We start from the raw sequence: 20284 nt of genomic DNA, 5'->3' as shown, positions 1-20284 counted from the left end.
TTCATTGTCTTTATATACTGACATGTATGATATATTTGCGCTTCATCAATTGACTACATTTCTAAGCTGCATTTTTCGTCAATGCCGCATCATGGCTTTCCATGCCAAATCAGATGTGGAATCACTGCGCCCTTGGCGGCTGTTGATGTCCAATGTTGGTTTATTCCCGGTCGTTGCCCCACTTTGTAAGGGAACTTGTGCGCCACGAATGGAATCATGGTTGGGATATCCTGGATGCGGTCATGGTTCTGGGGATGTGGTTGTAGATTGATTATTTATACCATCTGAGCATCTCGGTGAAATTTTGTAATTATAGACTGTAGATGGGATGGTACAATTCTAATGTCTTGAGCAGTGTTAGTGTTGAGGACTCTGTGCGATGCTCTTTCATTGCAAAATAATATCGGATCCTCGTCACTCAGAAATTGCGTACATATACCTTGAAACTTTTTGTTTTGGGCGTTGAATCGTCACTCGGACATCCATTTATTCGGGTTCGCAAACACATGCAACTTAGATGTATTGCCGGAATTTATTGGCGACAGTAATACATCTGTGGAAAGTATTTTCTTTCACAGAATTTTTCATTGTAATATGTCAGTCGATTCTTACAGCAATGCATATCTACCAAACTAGAACGGTGGTCCCAGAGCGTGGCCGTTCTAGAGAAAACCACGAGCAGTTGACATTTGTACATGAAGTATGCAGTGATCCTGGAATAATGCCGCTTCAAGTCCAAATTCTCAACAACCCAAAAGGACCCAAACTAACTACCTACGCAATTCAGATGATGCCACCTTGGTAATTGGCATCTTCTGCTTATTTGAGTCAATAACTTCCAGTGTCTTGTAACACACGGTGCCAACTATGTCGGATGCCCCAATCATCATGATCCAGCCCTTAGATTTGCAGTTGAAGGTCCGGCGCCAAAAATTGGCCCTACTCATTTACAAAATAAACTTTTTTAAATCAAGATTCATAAAGATCAACTACTGGCGCCATTGCTGGGATGTTGAAACCCAGTGGGCTGATGTCGGAATGGCTGTGGTGACGTCAATAGAGCGTAAATGTGGCTTACATCAATTGTACAGCGAACCCAATGTGAGGGTGATATTCCAGCAATCCAGCCAAATTCAATCCGACATGCGTAATGCCAAGATAAACTATTCACGCTCTCGAAACAGGAATTGCTTCTCAGAAAGTTGAATCACGTTTCGCAGAAATGCAGCTGCGGACCCCCAAGCTTCATACCTGACATTGGAACCATAGTGACGGCGAACTGATATCTACCGACGAGAATGTGGTCATTTGTGCAGCGTCGTCAAATACGGCAGCTCGTTCAAAAAACCCATGGAGCTGACCTCAAGCAATCTCCAACAGCAATCGAAAAAGGCATACCGCCGCCTCGTCGACCCAGTCGCTTCTACATCCCCAAGTCACGCGACAGCAAAGAAAACCAACGAGTAGACCCAGGCGAGGAAATAATCGTCGAATTCGAACAAGAAGACGCCCTCAACCCCCAAAACTGGCCATTGGCATCACGATGCAAGAACCTCGCCATCCTCTCGTTACTCATCTTCGTCCAAGGGTGGGCAGGCTCATCCGAGTCCATGGAGAGTTCTAGAGCGAGCGCAGAATTCAACATCAGCAAGGTGACGGAGAATTTATCTACTGCCTTGTATCTCGTGGGTGTGGCAACAGGGGCTCCCTTTGCGGGACCATTATCAGAAACGTCGGGCAGAAATCCAACGTATCTGGTATCTACGTTTTGCTACCTGTGTTTCATACTGGGCTCTGCAAAGTCGTCGACATTCGGAGGGCGAGTCGTATGTCGGTATTTTGTAGGATTATTCTCGAGTGCGACGCTGGCAACCAACGGGTCTAGCGTCCGGGACCAGTTCCGCGATGTGAAGAGGGCCTTTGTCTTTCCAATTATAGCCTGGGTCAACGTGATAGGTGAGTTTTCGTATCCCTCAGACTTTGGCCTCTTTCTTTGGCCCAAAGTGTACATACTAACACGCATCTCATCAGGTCCATGTGCTGCCCCAATAGCAAGTGGCTGGCTGGTCTCCAACCACAATCTGAGTTGGCGCTGGCCAGACTGGACAACACTCATCATCTCGAGTGCTGCGTTCTTAGTTGCGTTCGCATTTCTACCAGAGACATACCCGCCCTTACTCTTAGACTGGAAAGCAAAGGAGCTCCGTCTTGCCACGGGAAATCACCGATACACATCGCAGCATGCGAGAACAGCATCATTTGTGGGCCGACTCAGACATAATGTCAAGCTTGGTGCCAAGTTCTGGATAACCGAGATGCCCATCATTGTGTTTGGCTTGTACCTCATGCTTCTTTATATTCTTCTCTTTACATTTCTTTCGGGTTTCGAGTACATCTTCAAGGATACGTATGGGTTGTCTGACGGGCTGTTAGGATCGTGCTTTGCCTCGATTGCCGCTGGATCAACTGCCTTTGCTATCACGGCGCCATGGCTGTATAGTTGGGCGCGCAGACATACAGAGTACGTACGTGGTGCGTCTCTCGAGCCCGAATTCAGACTTTGGCCAGCAATGGTCACATCTCCTCTTCTCCCGATCTCGTTGTTCTGGCTGGGTTGGACGAATTATCCAGGCATATCGTTGTGGTCTGGCCTTGCGGCTTGTTTTGTGTTTGGTATCGTCATAACAGCTGTGTATATCAGTAGTTATGAGTACATTATTGATAGTTATGGGGATCACTCGGCCATTGCACTGGCGAGTATCACCATGGCTCGATATCTGGCGGCAGGGGGGATGGTTATGGCGGCTCGGCCGATGTATGAAGGCATCGGGGTTCATTGGACCATGACGCTTTTGGGATGCTTGGCAGCTGTGTTATGTCCTGCACCAATTATGTTCTGGTATTATGGGCCGAAGCTAAGGGCAAAGAGCGAGTACACAGATGCTTCGTGAGAGGGTTGTGGGGAGATGTAAAGATGGTTCCGGGACAAGCCACAGAGTTCAAGTTGTCCTGTTGGTATGACAGAATGGCAATCCAATGTTGAAAGTGCCTTGATGGAGCTGAAGAAGTCTGGTTCATGTTGAGAAAATGGCATTGGGACATGTTTATGAAATTCAGACATGTGCAGTCTTTTGTTGGGACTGCCTATTCTGTCAGTGGACTCGGCGCTGAGTGGCTGCAAAATGTATGGCAGACTATGAAGGTTGACTGGACAGTTCATGCTCGCGGCCAGTGCATAAAGTAAGTGGGGCATTCATTTCCACGGCTGGCGATCCATGCACAAATGCACAAATATGCGAGTGATGGTGGGAAAAAGGAGGCCAATATCTGCCCAATATCTGCAAACCACTGATCGTATTGACAGCCCAAAGTGTAGATTGTTATTGCCTAAATACCTATGTAGTGACATAGTTGAAAACATTCAGTGGTGGAATCATTTATCGGGAATTGCCAACCGCATGGGTGATTCTTTTAATAGCCACGAATAAACATGCACAATTGAGGCTTGAATTCCAGTGTGGACACAGACATGGATGCACCCACTAGCGCGTGTCCGTCATAAACAAACCTCGAGGAGTGACGAGCACGAGATGGGGTCATCAATGGCATGACGTTTCGCATGAATAACAAACATTGCACAGACTTACACGTCGGGTATTGGCTTGCTGCAAAGCCAATTTAAGATTTCGCGTTGCGAGGGAAAGAGACTTTGCCAACATTAAATGCAGAAATTTAAATGTCGAAAGTTTGTGCATGCAGACCTCATGTGCTTGTTTATATGTGGCTTCCCCCAAAGCAAACAGTCTGGAAAAGGGTGAAACGGTTGTTGCTGGTAAACACACACAACGCCGGTTACTGGCTGGACCGATTCAATATTTCCAAAGCCACAGCTAGAGGCAACAAAAACTTGACTTTTTGATCTTTTCCCCTTTCACTTTTAGTTCCCGGTGGATCAAAGATCGGCTCTTGTTCGAGCACGAGGACAACACTGAACCAGACATTCATTGTGCCATCTTCAATTTGTCTGACGTCCTGGGCGCTCATTGGCCCCCCTAATTTCTAAAGTTACCGTCGTGCCATGCCGGGGCATGCAAGCTAATCTTCGCCGCCTGGCCTCGGATGTCGATTTGATCATACCAAAATCTTGTCTTGCTCCTGTCCGACCAGACTGGACCAGACCGTTGACGAATTTCTCGTCCCAGCCAGATGCGTTCGGGACGTCGGGGGAGAAATGCGGCGCCTCGACCTCACTTCTGGCGGCAAAAACACCAACAACTCGACTGCGTCCTCGACTTCGGCGTCGAGTGCTCGCATCAAGGCATCTAGAGCGTCCATTGCATCGGCTCCGGCGGTGACGCCGGTGCCATCACCTGCCCGTCGTAGAACTGGCACAGGAGAAGTGACGACTCGAAAGTCGGTCCATGTTGCTGGGCCCCCTTTGCGGGTTCATGTCAATGTTCCCCACCAGAGAGCGGTATCAACGCTGACACGCCCACTAACAGCGAGCACCACCACTAGAACAACACACCCGCACACACTCATAGGGACCCCACGAACCCATGTGGCCCCTAGAGTCACACTGACCCCCTCCATCTTGCCACGCCACAGGGCAAGTCTCCCCACCTGCACCGCTAACAACACCACCAGGCACGCGGCAACCACCCCAAAACTTGCGGCTGCCTCCACGCCAACTGCCGCCAGTGCTCTTCGTGCTTCCCGCGCGCCGTTGCGTTCGACTTCTCAACACCACAAACAACATGTCACCTCACTAACGGTGAAGACGCGCTCCTCTCCCGCGAGCGTCACGAATATGCCTGTCGGCGACAGGCCTCGACAGCCCCAGCTGAGTGCTGCTGCGGCCAGATCAATCAACCGAACCCCTCTGACTCCCAAGATCGCGGCCAAGGGGCCCCCTGTGACCCCTCTGGCGAGACGACCTCAGTCATCGACGCCCACGCTGGCCGGTTCCCAGATTGCCCGAGACGATGTTTCTACATCTGTAACCGCTTTTCTGACCCAGAATATCACTCCGCGCTCTGGGCAAAGGCAAAATCGCGTCGATAGTGCTAATTCCACACCGAGCGGTACGCCCAACCTCGACAGGACTAGCGATGGTTTCGAAATCAACAACAACAATAATAACAACAATGCCGCCCGCTCTGCCCTGGGCGTATCACCCCTTGCGAACGATCTTCCTAGACAGACAGCTTCGCAGATAGATCTTCCCAGTGACTCAAACGACTCGAGCAAGTTCTTCTATGCCAGCGATGCCAAATCCATTCATCAGGCCGCCTTGCAACGGCCGGCACCCGTGCCACAAAAGTCGGCCAATACTTTTTTCTATGCGAACGGGACTACGGCAACTGGGGGGCGCAACATTAGCCCACCTTCTACGAACGCATCAATACCTCTTGCAAGCCCGAATCCCGAATCTGCGGCGTCCAAGTTCTTCTACGCCAATGGAGCCCCTGATATGTCCTTGCGACCTGGCATGGTCCATTCCGCCAGTGGATCTGCTGTATCTTCGACCTCTCGTATGGGCTCTTCACGACCACCAACCAGCAACTCCAATGTCGCATTTGGAGGTCCATCACAGCGACCGGCGTCGCCAATCAAGGCAGCATCGACGCCTATGGCACAGACCTTGAGAAGCAATGCGGCATCTCCAACATCTCCCAAGCGAACCTCGCTCGTATCTTCGCCTCCGTCATTACCACAACAGACATCCGCCGCCATTAAGAGAAGAGTTAGCATTGACACGGCGCCGAAGGAGATGATCCGTGGACACAAGAGAACAGGAAGCGTCCCCGTAAACGAGCCACTGAGCCTCCCTCGGTTTGCCTTGTCACCGAATCCCTCCGAGACGGCTTCAGCGTCCCCACCGTTGAGCCCTGGCCTCACGCAGCCTGCTATGACGATGGCGTCCATTCTGCAAGCCGCGGATGAGTTGGAAGAAGACGCCGAATCCAGAGACGGGGACGATCAGTCTGACGCACCTCCAGTACCCCAGAGCCCAACGAAATCTGCACATTTCAGTGATTCCGTCAGCGAGCTGGTGGCAAATGCACGCCGAGAGCGGAAGGTTCAGGACCTGGAGATCACAAACGCATCGCTAGAAGCCATCAACCGAACATTGGAGCGACAACTTCGCAAACAAACGGCCGAGTTGCGGCGATATCGCCGACTCTCCAGATCAGGAGCGCTCTCAGCAGCGTCCAGCCGAGTAACTTCTCTGGCTCTGACTGAACCACCCATAGATATGTCGGACGTGGGCGAAGAAGATGAGACGGAGCTGGAAGAAGAGGACATGGACTCGTTTGATGATTCTGATTTGTCAAGCAATGACACTATGAGCACAGAGGACATCATGCTACCAAGCGCAAAACTAGAGGCCAGACGAAGACGAGATGAAAAACGCCTCCAGCTAGATCTTACCAAGCACCAAGAGTTGCTCATTGACAGTCAGAAGATGAACCAGAGTCTAAAACGGTGTCTCGATTTTACCGAGGTCCTGATCAAGGAGGGCCAAAAAGCGCTAGAGTATAACGTTCGAGTTTCCGACATTCAACTCGGAGGTCGGGTGCTTGCGCCACCAGACGAAGACGAAGACGAGGTCTCATACCAGGAGGAGGAGACGTTACGAAGCGATGAGCACGGGTTGGAACCGCCCTGGCCGAAGAGTTCCCAAGATCGCGACAGCGGGATAGAATTGCCTACAGATAGCGGCTGACACTTTACTTCACTCTGTTAACTTTTGCGACTAAACGACAGGTGCACATGGACACCTCGGCTATTATCCAACCCGGACAATCACCACTCACCGAATACTGTCATTGCATATTTCCTGATATTCACTTATGTTTTCATAAATACCTATCGCGCGCGGTCGCAGCAGAAAGGGGGCGGGGGATTAGCATTCACGGCGCAAATACTGGAATTCACGGCGTTTCGAGCACAATCATTTGATCAACATTCACATCACCTTGGCGGCTCTTATCATCTTACACATCCTCGAAACTCAGCATTCACCACTCTTGGCAATTTGCGTCCTTGTGCTCCATCTATACCCCTACTACTGCGATTCGTCTGCCCTATATGCCACAGCGATTTTTACATTTCGTCTAAATTGTTCACTGTATTTTTCTTTTGTCATAGTCTGTAAGATACCTGATACCCAGATGGATGGATGCATAGGGGGTTTTGTTGATGTTTTATTACGGGGGATAACAAAATGCTGATATAGCGGATAGAGGGGCAATCTAAGTAGGCATAGAGGATGTCAATTAATGAATTTGACAATTCTGATCTTCAAGTGTGTATGAAAGGGGTGATTACTCGCTCTATAGCCTCACCGTCTATACATCTGGGTTGATATCCCCAAACTATCTATGTCGAATCACCTTGATGCTGATCCTGATGCTGATCCTGATTATATACTACCTAGTATCCATTTCCGTTATCCGCTCTTCAGAATTCGAGTATATGATTAAATGGCCTACGCCTTGGGCACATTGGGTGCATCATTGGCAACTTCCTCCGCATGACGGTGATGGTGATGTTTATCCTTTTTATCCTTTTTCCGCTTATCCTCATCCTTGTCCTTCTTCATGGCTGCTTCGGCGACGAGCTGCTCAAAGACGAGGTAGTCGCCTTCTTCTTCGGGAGTTCTCTGGGCCTGTAATTTGATCAATACCATTTATTCACATGGTGTAGGAAGAGATGGGGAGGCCTACCTTGAGGAAAATATCGCCAATGAGGACGAGCGCCTGCGCACGTTCTAATCGCTTAGAAAGGGATACCTTCTTATCGTACAGCACCGAGTCGCACACTTCGCGCAACACGCTCTGAATCTCAAACTTGCTTCCGCGCCATGCGGCGGTGAGGATCTTGCCGGTGACGCGGCGCTCGTACTCGACGCGCTTCTCTTCGGTCCAGTCGTCGCCGCCCTTGGCCTCCATCTTGGCCATGTCCTCGACGGTTTGTTGGGCGTCGAGCGCGCTGCTGATTGTGTTCCAGGTGTCCTTTACGAGGGTGCCCTTGTCCTTGAGGCGGCTGAAGAAGCCGCCGATTCCGAGGAACTTCTGGCTCCGTAGCAGGCCGGATGCTTTGGACACGTACGTTTGGCCAATGGCGTGGAGGATGTCGATGCCGAACGACTCCATCTTGAGGTTTTCCACCTCGAGGCGCATCTTTTCCTGGAAGGCACGCGTGACGTCGTCGCCCTTGTCGGTCTCGGTCCAGACGCTCACGCGGTCGAGGAGCTTTTCGGAGAGGGTGCCGACTCGCTTTTGGCGGATGAGCGCGCGCTCCTTTTCGTAGGCGGCGAGCTGTTCTCGCTGTTCTTTGGTGAGGCCGCCCTTCTTCTTCTCCTTTTGGCGGAGCTCGTCTTCGGCGGCTTGGAGGCTTGCTTCATCGTGGGGGTGGTCGGCCAGCGCGGGTCGGAGGGGGATTTGCGTTCGGCTGCGTGAGGAGGAGGATGGTGCTGGGGAGGTGGCTTCTGATCGGGGGGGAGGTGTAGGTCCTGCGCCGGCGGTGCTGGCTTGCCCGCTGCTGGACTTTTCCTCGTCGATGACGACGGTTGGTGGTGGAGGAGCGTTCGCCGTAGGGGGTTGTCCAGCGGCCGTCTCCTTTTCTGCGTGTTCCTTTGCGCTTTGTTTCTTGGCTTCTTCGGTGCCGGGGAATTCGGCATCCTCTTTGCCTTCTTCAATCTCTTCGTCGCCTTCGTTCATGGTAATGTCCATGGTTGCTGTGAGGTCCTTCATGAGGCTGATCTCGCCGATCCAGTCCTGGAACGCTTCGCCGCCAAAGATGGAGGTGAAGAATTCGGCTGGATCGGTGAAGCCCTCTTGAGGCTTCGCATGGTCTTTGCCGAATTTGTCGTACGCCCCGCGAAGCTCCTTATCGGAAAGAACTTGGTAGGCTTCGCCGATGGCTTGAAACTTTTCGTGGGCGGTGGGATCATCGGGGTTCTTGTCTGGGGAATGTTAGTTTCATGTGATAATGTTTTGCGATGGAAGCATGTCGGAAACAAGGGGTGACTGTATAATAGCGGGAACTACCAAGGCGACCTACCTGGATGATGCACAATAGCCAGCTTGCGATAAGCCTTCTTGATCTCGAGCTCACTGGCCGTGGGCTGCACACCGAGGGTGTCGTAATAAGCGGTGTCGACAACCATGGTGGACGAAAGGGGGCGGCCAGTTGCCAGCTGTATAGATAATGAGGGAGGGCTAGGACAGGATATTGCAACACGAGCCCGGTTTGAAAGGGGACGGAATGGCAAAGCGTGCTCGCTTGTAACACGTAGATGTGATGGGGAAATTTTAGCCCAAGAGGCGAGATGACGAGCGAAATGATCAAATGTTTTTGCGCTCTGCCTGAAGGAACCAGAACTGCTACGTAATGGCGGGGCAGTGCCGGCACCAATTTTCTCTCCAACCAGATTTGATCAGATCAACGACCTTGAATCTTGTCTGGTCTTCAACACGTTGACTTTTTCCCTTTCGACGCCACCTTGAATGGCCCCGACTTGGGCCATGTCGACGTGGAGCCAGATCAACCAATGTCTTGGTACATTCTTCCATGGTCCTAACCACATGGCGCAGTGCCTGCTTTCACATGCTGACAATTTGGTGGTCGTGATGCAAATCTCTGTGGCATGCGAACAATCATACTGCATGTCGTCCTTTTCTTGTGCAAATGGATTTCTACCTGCTAATCATCTTACATGAATCTCCCGTCAAATCCCCAGTGCGGTGATGATGGCGTAATAATATTTAGTCTTTGCTTAACCTCAGTCACCTCTTTTTCATCCAATGCTGCTATCCCTGCCTCTACATCATCCAAGTGCTGCCATAACCAGAGTTGATCAGCAATCTCGGGATAATCTGTAGAGTTGTTCGTGCAACCCGCTTGCAGAGTCAACGGTAACCGCCTTTCATATCTGTCCCGATAAATGCTAAAGTATTTCATCGCATGATATGGGTCATATCGCGGTCGATTCAGCTTTGTTGCATGCATCGGCAGCGGACAAGGAGTGTATTCATCTGATAACAGAAAGGCGGCTAGGCTCTCAAACTGTTCTGGCAGTAATGGGTAAATCGTCTGAGGTCCCTGCAGAAGTGACTCGTGAAAGTAGACACTTTTGAACTGTAAAGCAGTTAGAACCCACGTCTAACAGTAGAAGGCTCGAAAGCCACCTACCTCGCCATCAATGTTGCTCCTATCAAAGAGGACAACTCCGCCAAATATTTTTGCCTCAGCCCAGTACCCAACAACATCTGCTACCCCATAAGGGTACTGCTGATGCAAAAGGTACGAGTTGTGGTAGAAGGGTACCGGAGGCTCCTTGGGTGTAAACTGATACTTGTCCGAGCCTGTCGCTGCCAGTCCGTCTTCCTTTTCCAGCCAACTTTCATACTCCCCTTTATGCTTTGTCTGTGCATTTTGAAATAGGAAGACTGCAATTTGGTGGCATGACACAGCGACTAGCTCTATTAATGCAAGTTTGAATGATTGACTTCCTGGTGCCGAGTTCTGAAAGCTTTCGAGAAGCTAGAGAGTTGTATCTTATTAGTCGCCCTCGTTCTTCGCTCTGAGCAAGTTAAGGTATTAATTTACATACTTGGGACTCGAAGGTAAGGGAGTCTAAATTGAAATCATCTCGGAATGCGCGCGTCTTTTCTACAATACCATCGCAGAGGCACTCGTGTAATTGGGCAGGGTGGTCATCCGTTTCCCATAGGGAGTGAAATTCATAAAACGATTCAGTTGTCGGAAGCCCATCGACAATTTGACTGTAGATTGTTTCGGCCAAATCGGTTTGAAGCATGTTGGTTACAGCATGGTGAAGGGTCTGGAGATGGCCAGAGTCTAAGCTCAGCGCGCTCTCGGTTGCCGTGATTTTCGGCTCGAGCAGTGGCTCGAATTCAATCGGATAGTATTGACGTGCTCGCATTTCCTGTAGGAATTAGTTTCTTAGCTCCATCAATAAATCCAGCATGCGAAATCGACCGATCCCTGTGCAGCACAGTGCCAAGAGCAAACATTGAGGGACAGCATTCAAAATGACCACATGAAACACCTGCTTAGCAATAGTCTTGCATCCTCGCCTACCAGACCCTTTCCATCCCTAGGGCAGGAAGAACAAAAATGGGTATAATCGCGAAGAGTGTTGAAGAGGTTTCTGTTTCCAGATCTTACCAATACTGATCATGGCCGCTCTCTTGGTTCTCCTTAGTACCGGCCGCTACCGGATTCGCATTACCTTTGCTTGCTTCGAGACTTGTACAGCGTTCCCTTAAGTCCTGAAGTAGAAGGCTCTATAAAGAATAAATTGAGGTAATCTTGGCGCCTTCACTGAGTCCAAGGTCTACAATTTCGATGTGTGACGAAGAGATCCAAAACGCAAGATGTTGAAGTTGAAATGTGATGCTGCCCCGCCCATTCTGCCTTTCTGCCCCGACACCTTGCGAACCACCACTGCCACCATTAAGCGCCCAACCGACTGTGCTTGGCCTGACCGGTCGCCGTGTATGCGATCCTTGGGCGCTTAATGAATTGTGGCTACAGGTTGCTGTACCTTAGGCGGTAAGGGTCTGGATTCACTTGGTCAATCTATTTAAAGTCGGTCCAAAATTCGAATTAGGTGGTCATTGGGGGCTGACCAATACTGGCACATCTCCATGAAGATGTGGCCAAAAGGGGACTCGCTTATGCCGGCATTTGTTTTCAGTATCATGAAACTCTGTTGGCAGCAAATGCCTGCTATCAGACAAAATGATTCGATCTCATGAGCCGAAACAAAGTCGTATTGTGTTCGAATTTGCGCGCACCGTAGAGTGTTGGTTAGACCAACATCCTGTGTCATGGGTCAGAATGAGGGTACCAACCTGTATAAATGACTTACACCATCCGAATGAAAATGAACAGATAATTGATTCCTCATTGCAAATACATTAATATACTCTGCTTGTTCTTTCCAACTATGGCTTCCAGGACCAGACCTCCGCTTGCTGAATTTGAATGGGCGCCAAATGGACTCAATAAGTTCACAATTGCTCTCCGGGAAAATGGACAATTCATGCCACTGGCACCTAACACTGAGATGTTTACTTCAGTAAGCTATGTGTGCTACACTTGTTTTGTGATATCTGGGCCACTAACATCAAGGCGCACTAAAGCTGGCAGTAGCCGTGAATATTGGCATAGAAATGTTGGAAACGGCGTCTGGTAGACACACTCTCCTGAAATTGGGTCGTCGAATTGTTGAAGCCAGAGCATCTAACAAACCTCCAATCCCATTCTACGGAGACATCACAATGATGGATACCTATGTTGACCACTTCCTTGACCGAGTTCGGTCAGACCTCCCCAGATTTATCGTGGAGGATAGACCGTCCTTGGACCAGTTGGCTGACACCAGCAAAGGTCACTGGGAGGGTGATTTCAGTAGCTTCAAACCCAAGCAAGCTGGTTCGATCACTTTCAACTTGGCAGTTAGTTTGTCCTCTTCCTTGTTAACGACAATTCTTCAGCTAACGTAGGACAATAGCGAGTGAAATCCATGGTTCGATCCCACGGGAAGTATGAGGCGTTGAGATCCGGGTCATCTGCTCAATGGCGCCCCTACCTAGACAGATGGCAAGGGTTCTTATTCATGTTTGCCTGTGCCACTGCCCATGAGTTGGCCCATTTGTTTGTCTGCTACCTGAGTCTGGGAAAGGATGTCCATACTCCCCGGCGTGTTGTCCACTTGGACTACCATCAAGCTGTTATGGTGCAGGGGCAGAGGGTCATTGTCGGAGAGAGTGGCCGCTGGCTGGAAGCAGCATTATATGGAGGTTCCCTGGAGTATTTTCGAGATGTGAAGCAGGGCCCCGATCAGGTAACAAGGTTCTACTTCGGCTGGGGTGCTCTTGAAACTAATCTTCTGCAGACCGGAATCGCGTACATCTTGGACGCAAACGTTGTTGCGTATGAGATACCACTAACCACCATCAAGTGCTTCGTTGAGAACCCACGCCGTAAGTTGCTGACTAATAATATTCATTCCCACTATGGCGTCGTGTTAATGCTCATGCCTTTAATAGGCTATGTTTTCCCATTGGAAGTATCACGACCCGGATTGACGGAAGACCAGGTCAAGCGATCGGGTCTGCGAAGCATGGGAAGCACCGGATCTGCAAGGCAATTGCCAGCTGCATCGAATACCATGTCTGCAGGTATGAGAGGAATGAGGTCATTTGAGACATACTCTATTGGAATTGAACGTCTGCGGCAACGCACGAGCAATCCATCTTTGACGCTGGCTATCAAAGTGTGCTGAATTTCCAACTTAATTGTGTGAGCCAGTTGTTTGTGAAGCCGAAGGAGATGTTATAGAGCTGAGTTGAGGGTTTCTTTTGCATTTGTCATTCCATAGCTTAGCCTGTAAAATAATGTTTCAAGATACAGTTCTCCCACGAACTTTCGTCTAGACTCGGTCTTGTCCCGATCGCCTTGACTACTACTCAGCAGGATCACATATACGGTCCGCAAAATTCTTATCAACAGTACATAGACCTACGTTTCTAGTCGTAGTCTCCTCCCATGCTCCATAAAGGCGACGAGGGCGATATCCACTTCAATCTATCCTCATAGAATTTCACCAGCTCATCATCACGCTCTACTTCTCCCGCCCCAACCTCGTACAAATGAAGAAGTAGATACCGCCGGTCATCCAGTTCCGGGTAATCTCTGGACGAGAATACATCTTTTCTCCAAAATTTGGGCGGAAGTATTCTTTCGTACCGATTTCTGTAGATCTTGAAGTATTTCATTGCATGATAGGGATCATAACGGGGTCTGTTCTCGGGACTTCCGTGAATTGGCAACGGACAGGTAGGTGTTTCTCCCTGAGGAAGTAAGAAAGCCATCATTTCGTCAAATTGCTGTGAGGTTAGCGGGTAAATAGTTTTGGGGCCTCTGAGTCGTCCTTCGTGGATGTATACATGTTTGATCTTTCTTAGTTAGCGTCGTTCTCTTGTTATACCAGTCAGTTATTGGGTCACCTACGTCCGGATCGCAGTCGCTGCGATCGAAAAGCACAACTCCCCCGAAAATCATGGTCTCTGCCCAGTAACCTACCATATCAGCGACCCCCTGCGGGTATTGTTCATGTATGAAATATTGGTCGTGATAGAACGGCGCAGGAGGTTCTAATGGGTAGTATTTGTACTTCTCATGTCCATTGTCGTAAAGAATTGTCTCCTCAGCCAGCCACGAGGCATATTCTTTGGTGTGAATACCATCTCCCAGTTGGTAGAGCGAGGCAGCAATCTGGTGGCATGCAACAGCTATTAGTTCTACCAAGGCTAGAGCGAATGCTCGACTACCGTATGGCGAATTTTGGTAAACCCCCAACGTCTATAGGGAAGACGTTAAACACAAGTTTGCAAATCAGCGTTGGAGATTCTGTGGCTTACCGATGGTTCAAATCTTAGTGAAAGAGGGTCAAAATCTGCTCGGAACTGTCGAGTTTTCTCCAGGATTCCTTCGCAGAGACTCTCGTGCTGCGCGACGGGATGCCCTAAATCCTTGGAGGTGTAATGCAGCTCCCAGAAGGACGACTTTGTTGGAAGTCCATCCACAATCTGGCTGAAGGTCTGCTCTGCAATATTCGTATCCAAAATGTTGGCAATTGCAGTCTTGAGACACGCCAGATGCTCAACGTCCAGAAGCTCCGGCGTTGCTGACTTTGGCTCCTCAGCCCTCTCTAGCAGCTCTGGATGTGGTACATGGAAAAGTGGTGGCGGTGGTTGCATTCTTCCACGCTACTAATGAAGTTGTTTGCGGCGAACAAGGTTATTTCCTTGGTGTAGGGAGTGTGTCTGATATTCGTGATAGCGAATGCGAGCCGTCTTCCCAAATCACACCATTTCTTGCTGCCTAGTTAGGTTGCATCAAATAGCCGCGCGCTTCTGCCAGTGAGAACCAGAGTGAACAAATGAGTGACCAAGATGTCTGGTTACCTGCATCGAGGGATCTTAATTGGAGAGCGTATTTAACTGCATAACATGGTCCTTTGTATCATGGCAACCAACCTACGCCAATGCCAGGTATCTCGTACTCTCTAACCGTTTCTCTATCCATTTTCTGCTTTGAACCACCATGACTTCTGCTAAATCCTCGATATTCTTTTTATTTTTCTATTCCGTAGACTTCATGTTGACAGTGCACAATGACTGGGTGACACATTTGGCGGCTGGTGACCGACATCTGTCAGCTGTTGGCAGGTGCCAAGCTTCCCCCAACGACCTGGATAAATCATCCATGTGGCTTTACCAGCAACAAGCCTGACGAAACAGTGTCCATCAATAATATTTCGAGTCAATCCGCTCTCCTTGGTCCTGTATATCCGTACGATGACAAAGCAGTATCAAAGCTGATCCAATGTTTCACGACATTGGCGCACTTACCGGGATCAAAACTTCAACCGCCGCCAACCAGGTGGAATCTCTATCAGGTATCACTTTTCCCTCGACAGATTGCATTGCAGTGCAGTACGGTATATTGGTGGCGTAGGATCCTTTCTGTATGCGGTTCTTTACACCTTTTACGAATTCAATTACTTTTGGCCCCTCACTGCAAATGCAGTCGGTGGTAAAAGGTATTTGCCCACATCTAAGTATACACCACCAACACGTCTCAATGTGTCTTCGCAGAAAACAAAGTGCTCTATACAGTACCTCTGACTTGTTGAAATACTTTTGGCCCCCACTGCACATGGCTACCCCGGATATCAATATGGGGTATTGTAGCTCTGAGACAAGTTCAGTCATTGCAAAAAGCCAACTGGTAGGAATGTGTTGCGCTGAAACAAAGCGCTCCTCCACTCTTCAATTATAAACAACCGAGATTAAGTTCAACACCCATCAGTGGCCGGACTACCCCGACACCTTACTCGACCGACGACTTCGACACCACTTTTAGCCTGGCCATGGCAAACGCCTTCGAGGTGTGCGCGCGCGCAGTGGAGCAAGGATCGACAAACATTTGGCTAGCAAGGTGACCAACAACGCTGGACGGCTGACCGGCTGAATGCTCGAGATTCATAGAAACCAACGCCAAGACGACTTTGACAATGCTCTTGGGCCAACCGCCATCGACACCTGCTGCTGGAATTACAATGCCCCTGAGCAAGTTGTTTCACGGGAGCTGAGCTTTCTCAGCATCACGGGGCCGTCGCCTTGAACAGCTGTTCAATATTAGCCACCACCTTCTCATCCGCTTCCAGGCTTGGCTCCCAAGCACCTTGGCTCCTGCGATGTCGATCATGTTATGCCACGCGTGACACAGCCAGCGTGGGTTCGAGGTGCCAGGCAACGCCATATCATGCATCTGCCCCTCCAGTACACCGCCTGTCAAATACTGCGCGAGTCGCCTTTTCCAGTCCCAGATCCGGTACAGCAATCGACTCTTGGCTGACAGTGGTGGCACCATCACATGGTGACTCTGGACCACGGTCTTGCAGCCACTGGCTGTCCATCTGGGTTTCATGGCTCTGTGCCGAGTAGCTACCAGGCCTAAGTGGAGAGGGCGGCCGGTTTGCTACTCCGCGCTAAATTCAATCAAAAGTTGTCCAAAAACGTGGGCAGGTGGCAGTGGGTGAACTATGTTTTACGGGGATTCTGGACCCCATTTCGCTGCACAGTGCTGACAGGACAGGGGTTCCAGCTGTTGTGGTCCCGGAATTTACTCCACGCGGTGAGATGACGAGGCTTGGACATACTGTACAGTACATGTCCTAATCAGCCGCCGTTTGTTATCTGGCTGATGGTGTCGTTGGTTTGGCCAGAGGCGCAAGTGGGCTGTGTGAGGCGAGCTTGGCGGAATGTCGTGACCTTGTCCCCAGATCTGACGCCTCGTTTAAAAAAGCTTCCTCCCCCATGCGTCGTCGGACTCGATGTTCTCTCAATTCTCTAGCCAATCCTGCCATCGCATCGTGGGGAACGAAAATAGAAGTGTTCCCGAAGAGAAGCTTCTGAGCTTCTGCTGCAGCGTTTCGGCGCTAGAATAATCACCATGTCGACTGTCTCATCGGTTGTCTCAGCTGCCACCAAGACTCTGTCTTCGGCGGCAGCTACCTCTACAGCTGATCGTGCAGCAAGTCAAGGCGGTATTATTGATGGAGCGAATCCGACGAAATACAACCCCAAGGACCCTATTACGTTGTTCATTATCCAGGTTCGTGGCGGGGCCCTCTGTCCCTTGGTGGTGAACTGACTTGCGCTTTGGTGGGCCAAGTACTGATCTGAGAATAGGTGGTTTTGATCGTCATTGTGTGTCACCTCCTGCATTGGCCGTTGTCCAAGATTCGACAGCCTCGGGTCATTGCTGAAGTTGTGGGAGGAATTATTCTCGGCCCCTCGGTGATGGGACGTATCCCAGGTTTTCGAGAGACCATCTTTCCTGACGCTTCAATTCCAAATCTTTCCACTGTGGCCAATCTGGGATTGATCCTCTACTTGTTCCTCATTGGGCTGGAAACCGATGTACGATTCTTAATTAGCAACTGGCGAATTGCGACGTCTGTTGCGGTCGCAGGACTGGCTCTTCCTTTTGGCGTTGGCTGTGCATTGGCATACGGCGTTTATCATGCATTCCGCACTGATGCGGGCTTGGTACCCATCAAGTTTGAAGTCTATATGCTCTTTATTGGTATTGCCGTTGCAATCACCGTAAGTTTTGCATGAAGAATTCTCGTACTGTTTCCCACCTCGCTAACCTTGTGGTACTCTAGGCTTTTCCAGTTCTGTGTCGTATCCTGACCGAACTCAAGCTTCTGGACACAAACGTCGGTGTCATCACCCTCTCAGCGGGTGTAGCGAATGACGTTGTTGGTGAGATTGGAATCCCGCTTTTCCTGATTCCAAAATTCTGAGCTAATCGCGATTGATAGGATGGATTCTTCTCGCTCTTTGCGTTGCCCTGGTTAATGCTGGTTCGGGCTTGAACTCTCTCTGGATCCTGCTCACTGCTCTTGGATACATGCTGTTCCTGGTATTTCTCATAAAGCCAGCTCTCATGTGGCTTTTGCGACGCAATGGGAGCATCGAACATGGACCATCTCAGAGTGTAATCTCCCTTATTCTTCTGATTGCTCTCATCTCAGCCTTCTTCACTGGCATCATCGGCATCCACCCTATTTTCGGCGGTTTCATGGCTGGTCTCATTATTCCTCGCCAAGAACGATTCAATATTCGTGTTACCGAAAAACTCGAAGATCTCATCGGCGCATTGTTCTTGCCACTCTACTTTACTCTTTCTGGCCTGAATACCAATCTGGGTCTGCTTGACTCCGGTGCCGCCTGGGGATACGTATTTGCCACCACCTTTGCCGCGTTCTTCTCCAAAATCATCGGTGCGTCTGTGGCCGCCCGTTTCAGTGGCCTGGTTTGGAGGGAGTCCTTCTCCATTGGTGTTCTCATGAGTTGCAAGGGTCTCGTGGAACTGATTGTACTTGTGAGTTTTGTTTCCTAACGAACGGGGACCAACACTGTACAGACGCTAACATGCTTTCCCAGAATATCGGTCTACAAGCCAATATCTTGAGTACCAGAACCTTCACCATTTTCGTGGTCATGGCCCTTCTCACCACCTTTGCCACTACGCCCATCGTCAGCGTCTTATACCCACCATGGTATCAAGTCAAGATTGCTGCATGGAGACGAGGCGAGATCGACTGGGACACTGGCGCGCCAATCACTTCCCCGACAACCAGCTCCGATGGTGCCAAGGATGAGACCCCGTCTATTGAAAGAGTCAACCGTTTGCTTGTCTATCTTCGCCTCGACAACATGCCGTCTCTCCTACGCCTACTTGCCATGTTTGGCAACACTTCAACGGAGATCACTCCTGCGGCTTCCGACACTGGAAATGATGAGATCCAAGATGTTTCCACCTCCGCCACGTCCACACCTAAAGAAAAGCCGGTCTGGGCCCACGGTATCCGACTCCTCCAGCTCACCGATCGTGACTCTTCCGTCATGACAGTCGCACAAGTTGACGACTACAGCCGCCACGATCCTGTTGTTAACACCTTCCGGACCGTTGGACAGCTGCATAACCTCTCAGCATCCGGTGAAGTCGCCATCATGCCCGAAACCCGCTTCGCAGAAGCCCTCGTCGCCAAGTCCTCCAAGATGGCATCAGATCTTCTTCTCGTCCCCTGGACCGAAACCGGCGACATGGTCGACTCACAGATTCTATCTTCCACTACCGTCAACGACAAGATTGGCTCCTCATACGGTTCCTTTGTCAAGTCCGTCTTTGAATCGCACGACCGCAACGTCGCCGTCTTCTTCTCCCGCAGTGATCCCGCTGCCGAAGGAAAGGCCAAGAGCAACGAGCGCGGCAAACTCATGCGCGCTTACTCATTTGGTACATTGAAGGATGACATTCAGGTTGCCCCCGTATCCAACAAGCCCTACCACATCTTCCTCGTCTACTTTGGCGACCAAGACGACAAGCTTGCTCTCCATCTCGTGCTGCAGTTATGTGAAAAGTCCAAAGCCACAGCGACTATTCTTCACGCACGATCCTCTGCAAGCACATCCTCCTCCGCTGCCGACTCTGCCCTCGAACACGCAGCCTCCCAGCTCAGCGCATCTGTTGCATCTCGCGTCAAATTCGACACAGCAACCGGCGCATCTACCGTCGAGGAACTCCTCCAATACGCCACCACAGAAACCCAATCAGAGCAATCTGGCCCCAAGATCGGTCCCCAGCTCGTCGTCATGGGTCGTAGAGTGGCCGCCCAAATGGACGAGGGTAAACTGACGGATAGACCCAGAGAAGACCTGCGAACATGTCTGGGTAAACTTGCTGGAGCCTTTGTTGCAGGCGGCGTCAAGGCCGATTTGCTGGTTGTGCAAGCCAAGACTGTTGCTGAGGCTTGAGTGTCACCTTCTTACGAGTTAACGATCATGTACTTTTGATATAGCGCGCGGGATTGATTCGCCGTGATCCAGGAGCTTGGGATCGTATTTGACTAGATTTATCATCACGTTAGGTTATGATTTCAGCTTAGAGTTATCCTTTTTGGATTTCAATAGTCCTGCATTTTGATATGGGTAGTCAAGGCACCCTGAATTGACTGGTATCCACTGGCTCTACTTGTTTCATCCTTGAATGACCTCAGGTGATAGATATTAGATTTTCATCCACATGATCTTAGACAAGAATTATGCGCAAGTGATCATCAATATGATTAGCATTTTGGTTTTATTTTTGTTTATTTTGC

The 20284-nt window shown here is 50.0% G+C and overlaps 8 protein-coding genes across 8 annotated transcripts; 4 read left to right on the top strand and 4 right to left on the bottom strand.

Annotated features, from left to right (window-relative positions):
• Positions 1 to 1298: 1298 nt before the first annotated feature.
• Positions 1299 to 2951, top strand: VFPPC_08934 (major facilitator superfamily protein; the record flags this gene model as incomplete). The annotated part of the gene is made up of 2 exons (XM_018287550.1): positions 1299 to 1956; positions 2032 to 2951. 2 exons carry the CDS (start codon positions 1299 to 1301, stop codon positions 2949 to 2951), a joined length of 1578 nt encoding a protein of 525 aa, XP_018140600.1.
• Positions 2952 to 3852: 901 nt separating this feature from the next.
• VFPPC_18040 (hypothetical protein) lies at positions 3853 to 4044 on the bottom strand (the record flags this gene model as incomplete). The annotated part of the gene is made up of 1 exon (XM_022429700.1): positions 3853 to 4044. The coding sequence occupies one exon, from the start codon at positions 4042 to 4044 to the stop codon at positions 3853 to 3855; it is 192 nt and encodes a 63-aa protein (XP_022285260.1).
• A 187-nt stretch (positions 4045 to 4231) lies between these two features.
• On the top strand, positions 4232 to 6730 carry VFPPC_08935 (hypothetical protein; the record flags this gene model as incomplete). The annotated part of the gene is made up of 2 exons (XM_022428629.1): positions 4232 to 4413; positions 4648 to 6730. 2 exons carry the CDS (start codon positions 4232 to 4234, stop codon positions 6728 to 6730), a joined length of 2265 nt encoding a protein of 754 aa, XP_022284200.1.
• A 765-nt stretch (positions 6731 to 7495) lies between these two features.
• On the bottom strand, positions 7496 to 9178 carry VFPPC_08936 (DnaJ domain-containing protein; the record flags this gene model as incomplete). Its single annotated transcript, XM_018287552.1, has 3 exons — positions 7496 to 7675; positions 7734 to 8974; positions 9073 to 9178. 3 exons carry the CDS (start codon positions 9176 to 9178, stop codon positions 7496 to 7498), a joined length of 1527 nt encoding a protein of 508 aa, XP_018140603.1.
• A 2808-nt stretch (positions 9179 to 11986) lies between these two features.
• On the top strand, positions 11987 to 13327 carry VFPPC_08938 (hypothetical protein; the record flags this gene model as incomplete). Its single annotated transcript, XM_018287553.1, has 5 exons — positions 11987 to 12118; positions 12183 to 12497; positions 12554 to 12886; positions 12938 to 13025; positions 13092 to 13327. 5 exons carry the CDS (start codon positions 11987 to 11989, stop codon positions 13325 to 13327), a joined length of 1104 nt encoding a protein of 367 aa, XP_018140604.1.
• A 244-nt stretch (positions 13328 to 13571) lies between these two features.
• Positions 13572 to 14804, bottom strand: VFPPC_08939 (hypothetical protein; the record flags this gene model as incomplete). The annotated part of the gene is made up of 3 exons (XM_018287554.1): positions 13572 to 14000; positions 14056 to 14406; positions 14466 to 14804. The coding sequence occupies 3 exons, from the start codon at positions 14802 to 14804 to the stop codon at positions 13572 to 13574; spliced, it is 1119 nt and encodes a 372-aa protein (XP_018140605.1).
• Positions 14805 to 15437: 633 nt separating this feature from the next.
• On the bottom strand, positions 15438 to 15821 carry VFPPC_08940 (hypothetical protein; the record flags this gene model as incomplete). The annotated part of the gene is made up of 1 exon (XM_018287555.2): positions 15438 to 15821. One exon carries the CDS (start codon positions 15819 to 15821, stop codon positions 15438 to 15440), a length of 384 nt encoding a protein of 127 aa, XP_018140606.2.
• Positions 15822 to 17064: 1243 nt separating this feature from the next.
• On the top strand, positions 17065 to 19940 carry VFPPC_08942 (K+/H+ antiporter; the record flags this gene model as incomplete). Its single annotated transcript, XM_018287557.1, has 5 exons — positions 17065 to 17226; positions 17304 to 17720; positions 17783 to 17882; positions 17942 to 18504; positions 18567 to 19940. 5 exons carry the CDS (start codon positions 17065 to 17067, stop codon positions 19938 to 19940), a joined length of 2616 nt encoding a protein of 871 aa, XP_018140608.1.
• Positions 19941 to 20284: the final 344 nt, after the last annotated feature.

Source organism: Pochonia chlamydosporia, chromosome 6 (genome assembly GCF_001653235.2).
Source record: "Pochonia chlamydosporia 170 chromosome 6, whole genome shotgun sequence".
NCBI classification, from domain to species: Eukaryota; Fungi; Ascomycota; class Sordariomycetes; order Hypocreales; family Clavicipitaceae; genus Pochonia; species Pochonia chlamydosporia.
Note: the sequence above shows the minus strand (reverse complement) of the source record. Positions and strands in the feature narration are given on the sequence as shown.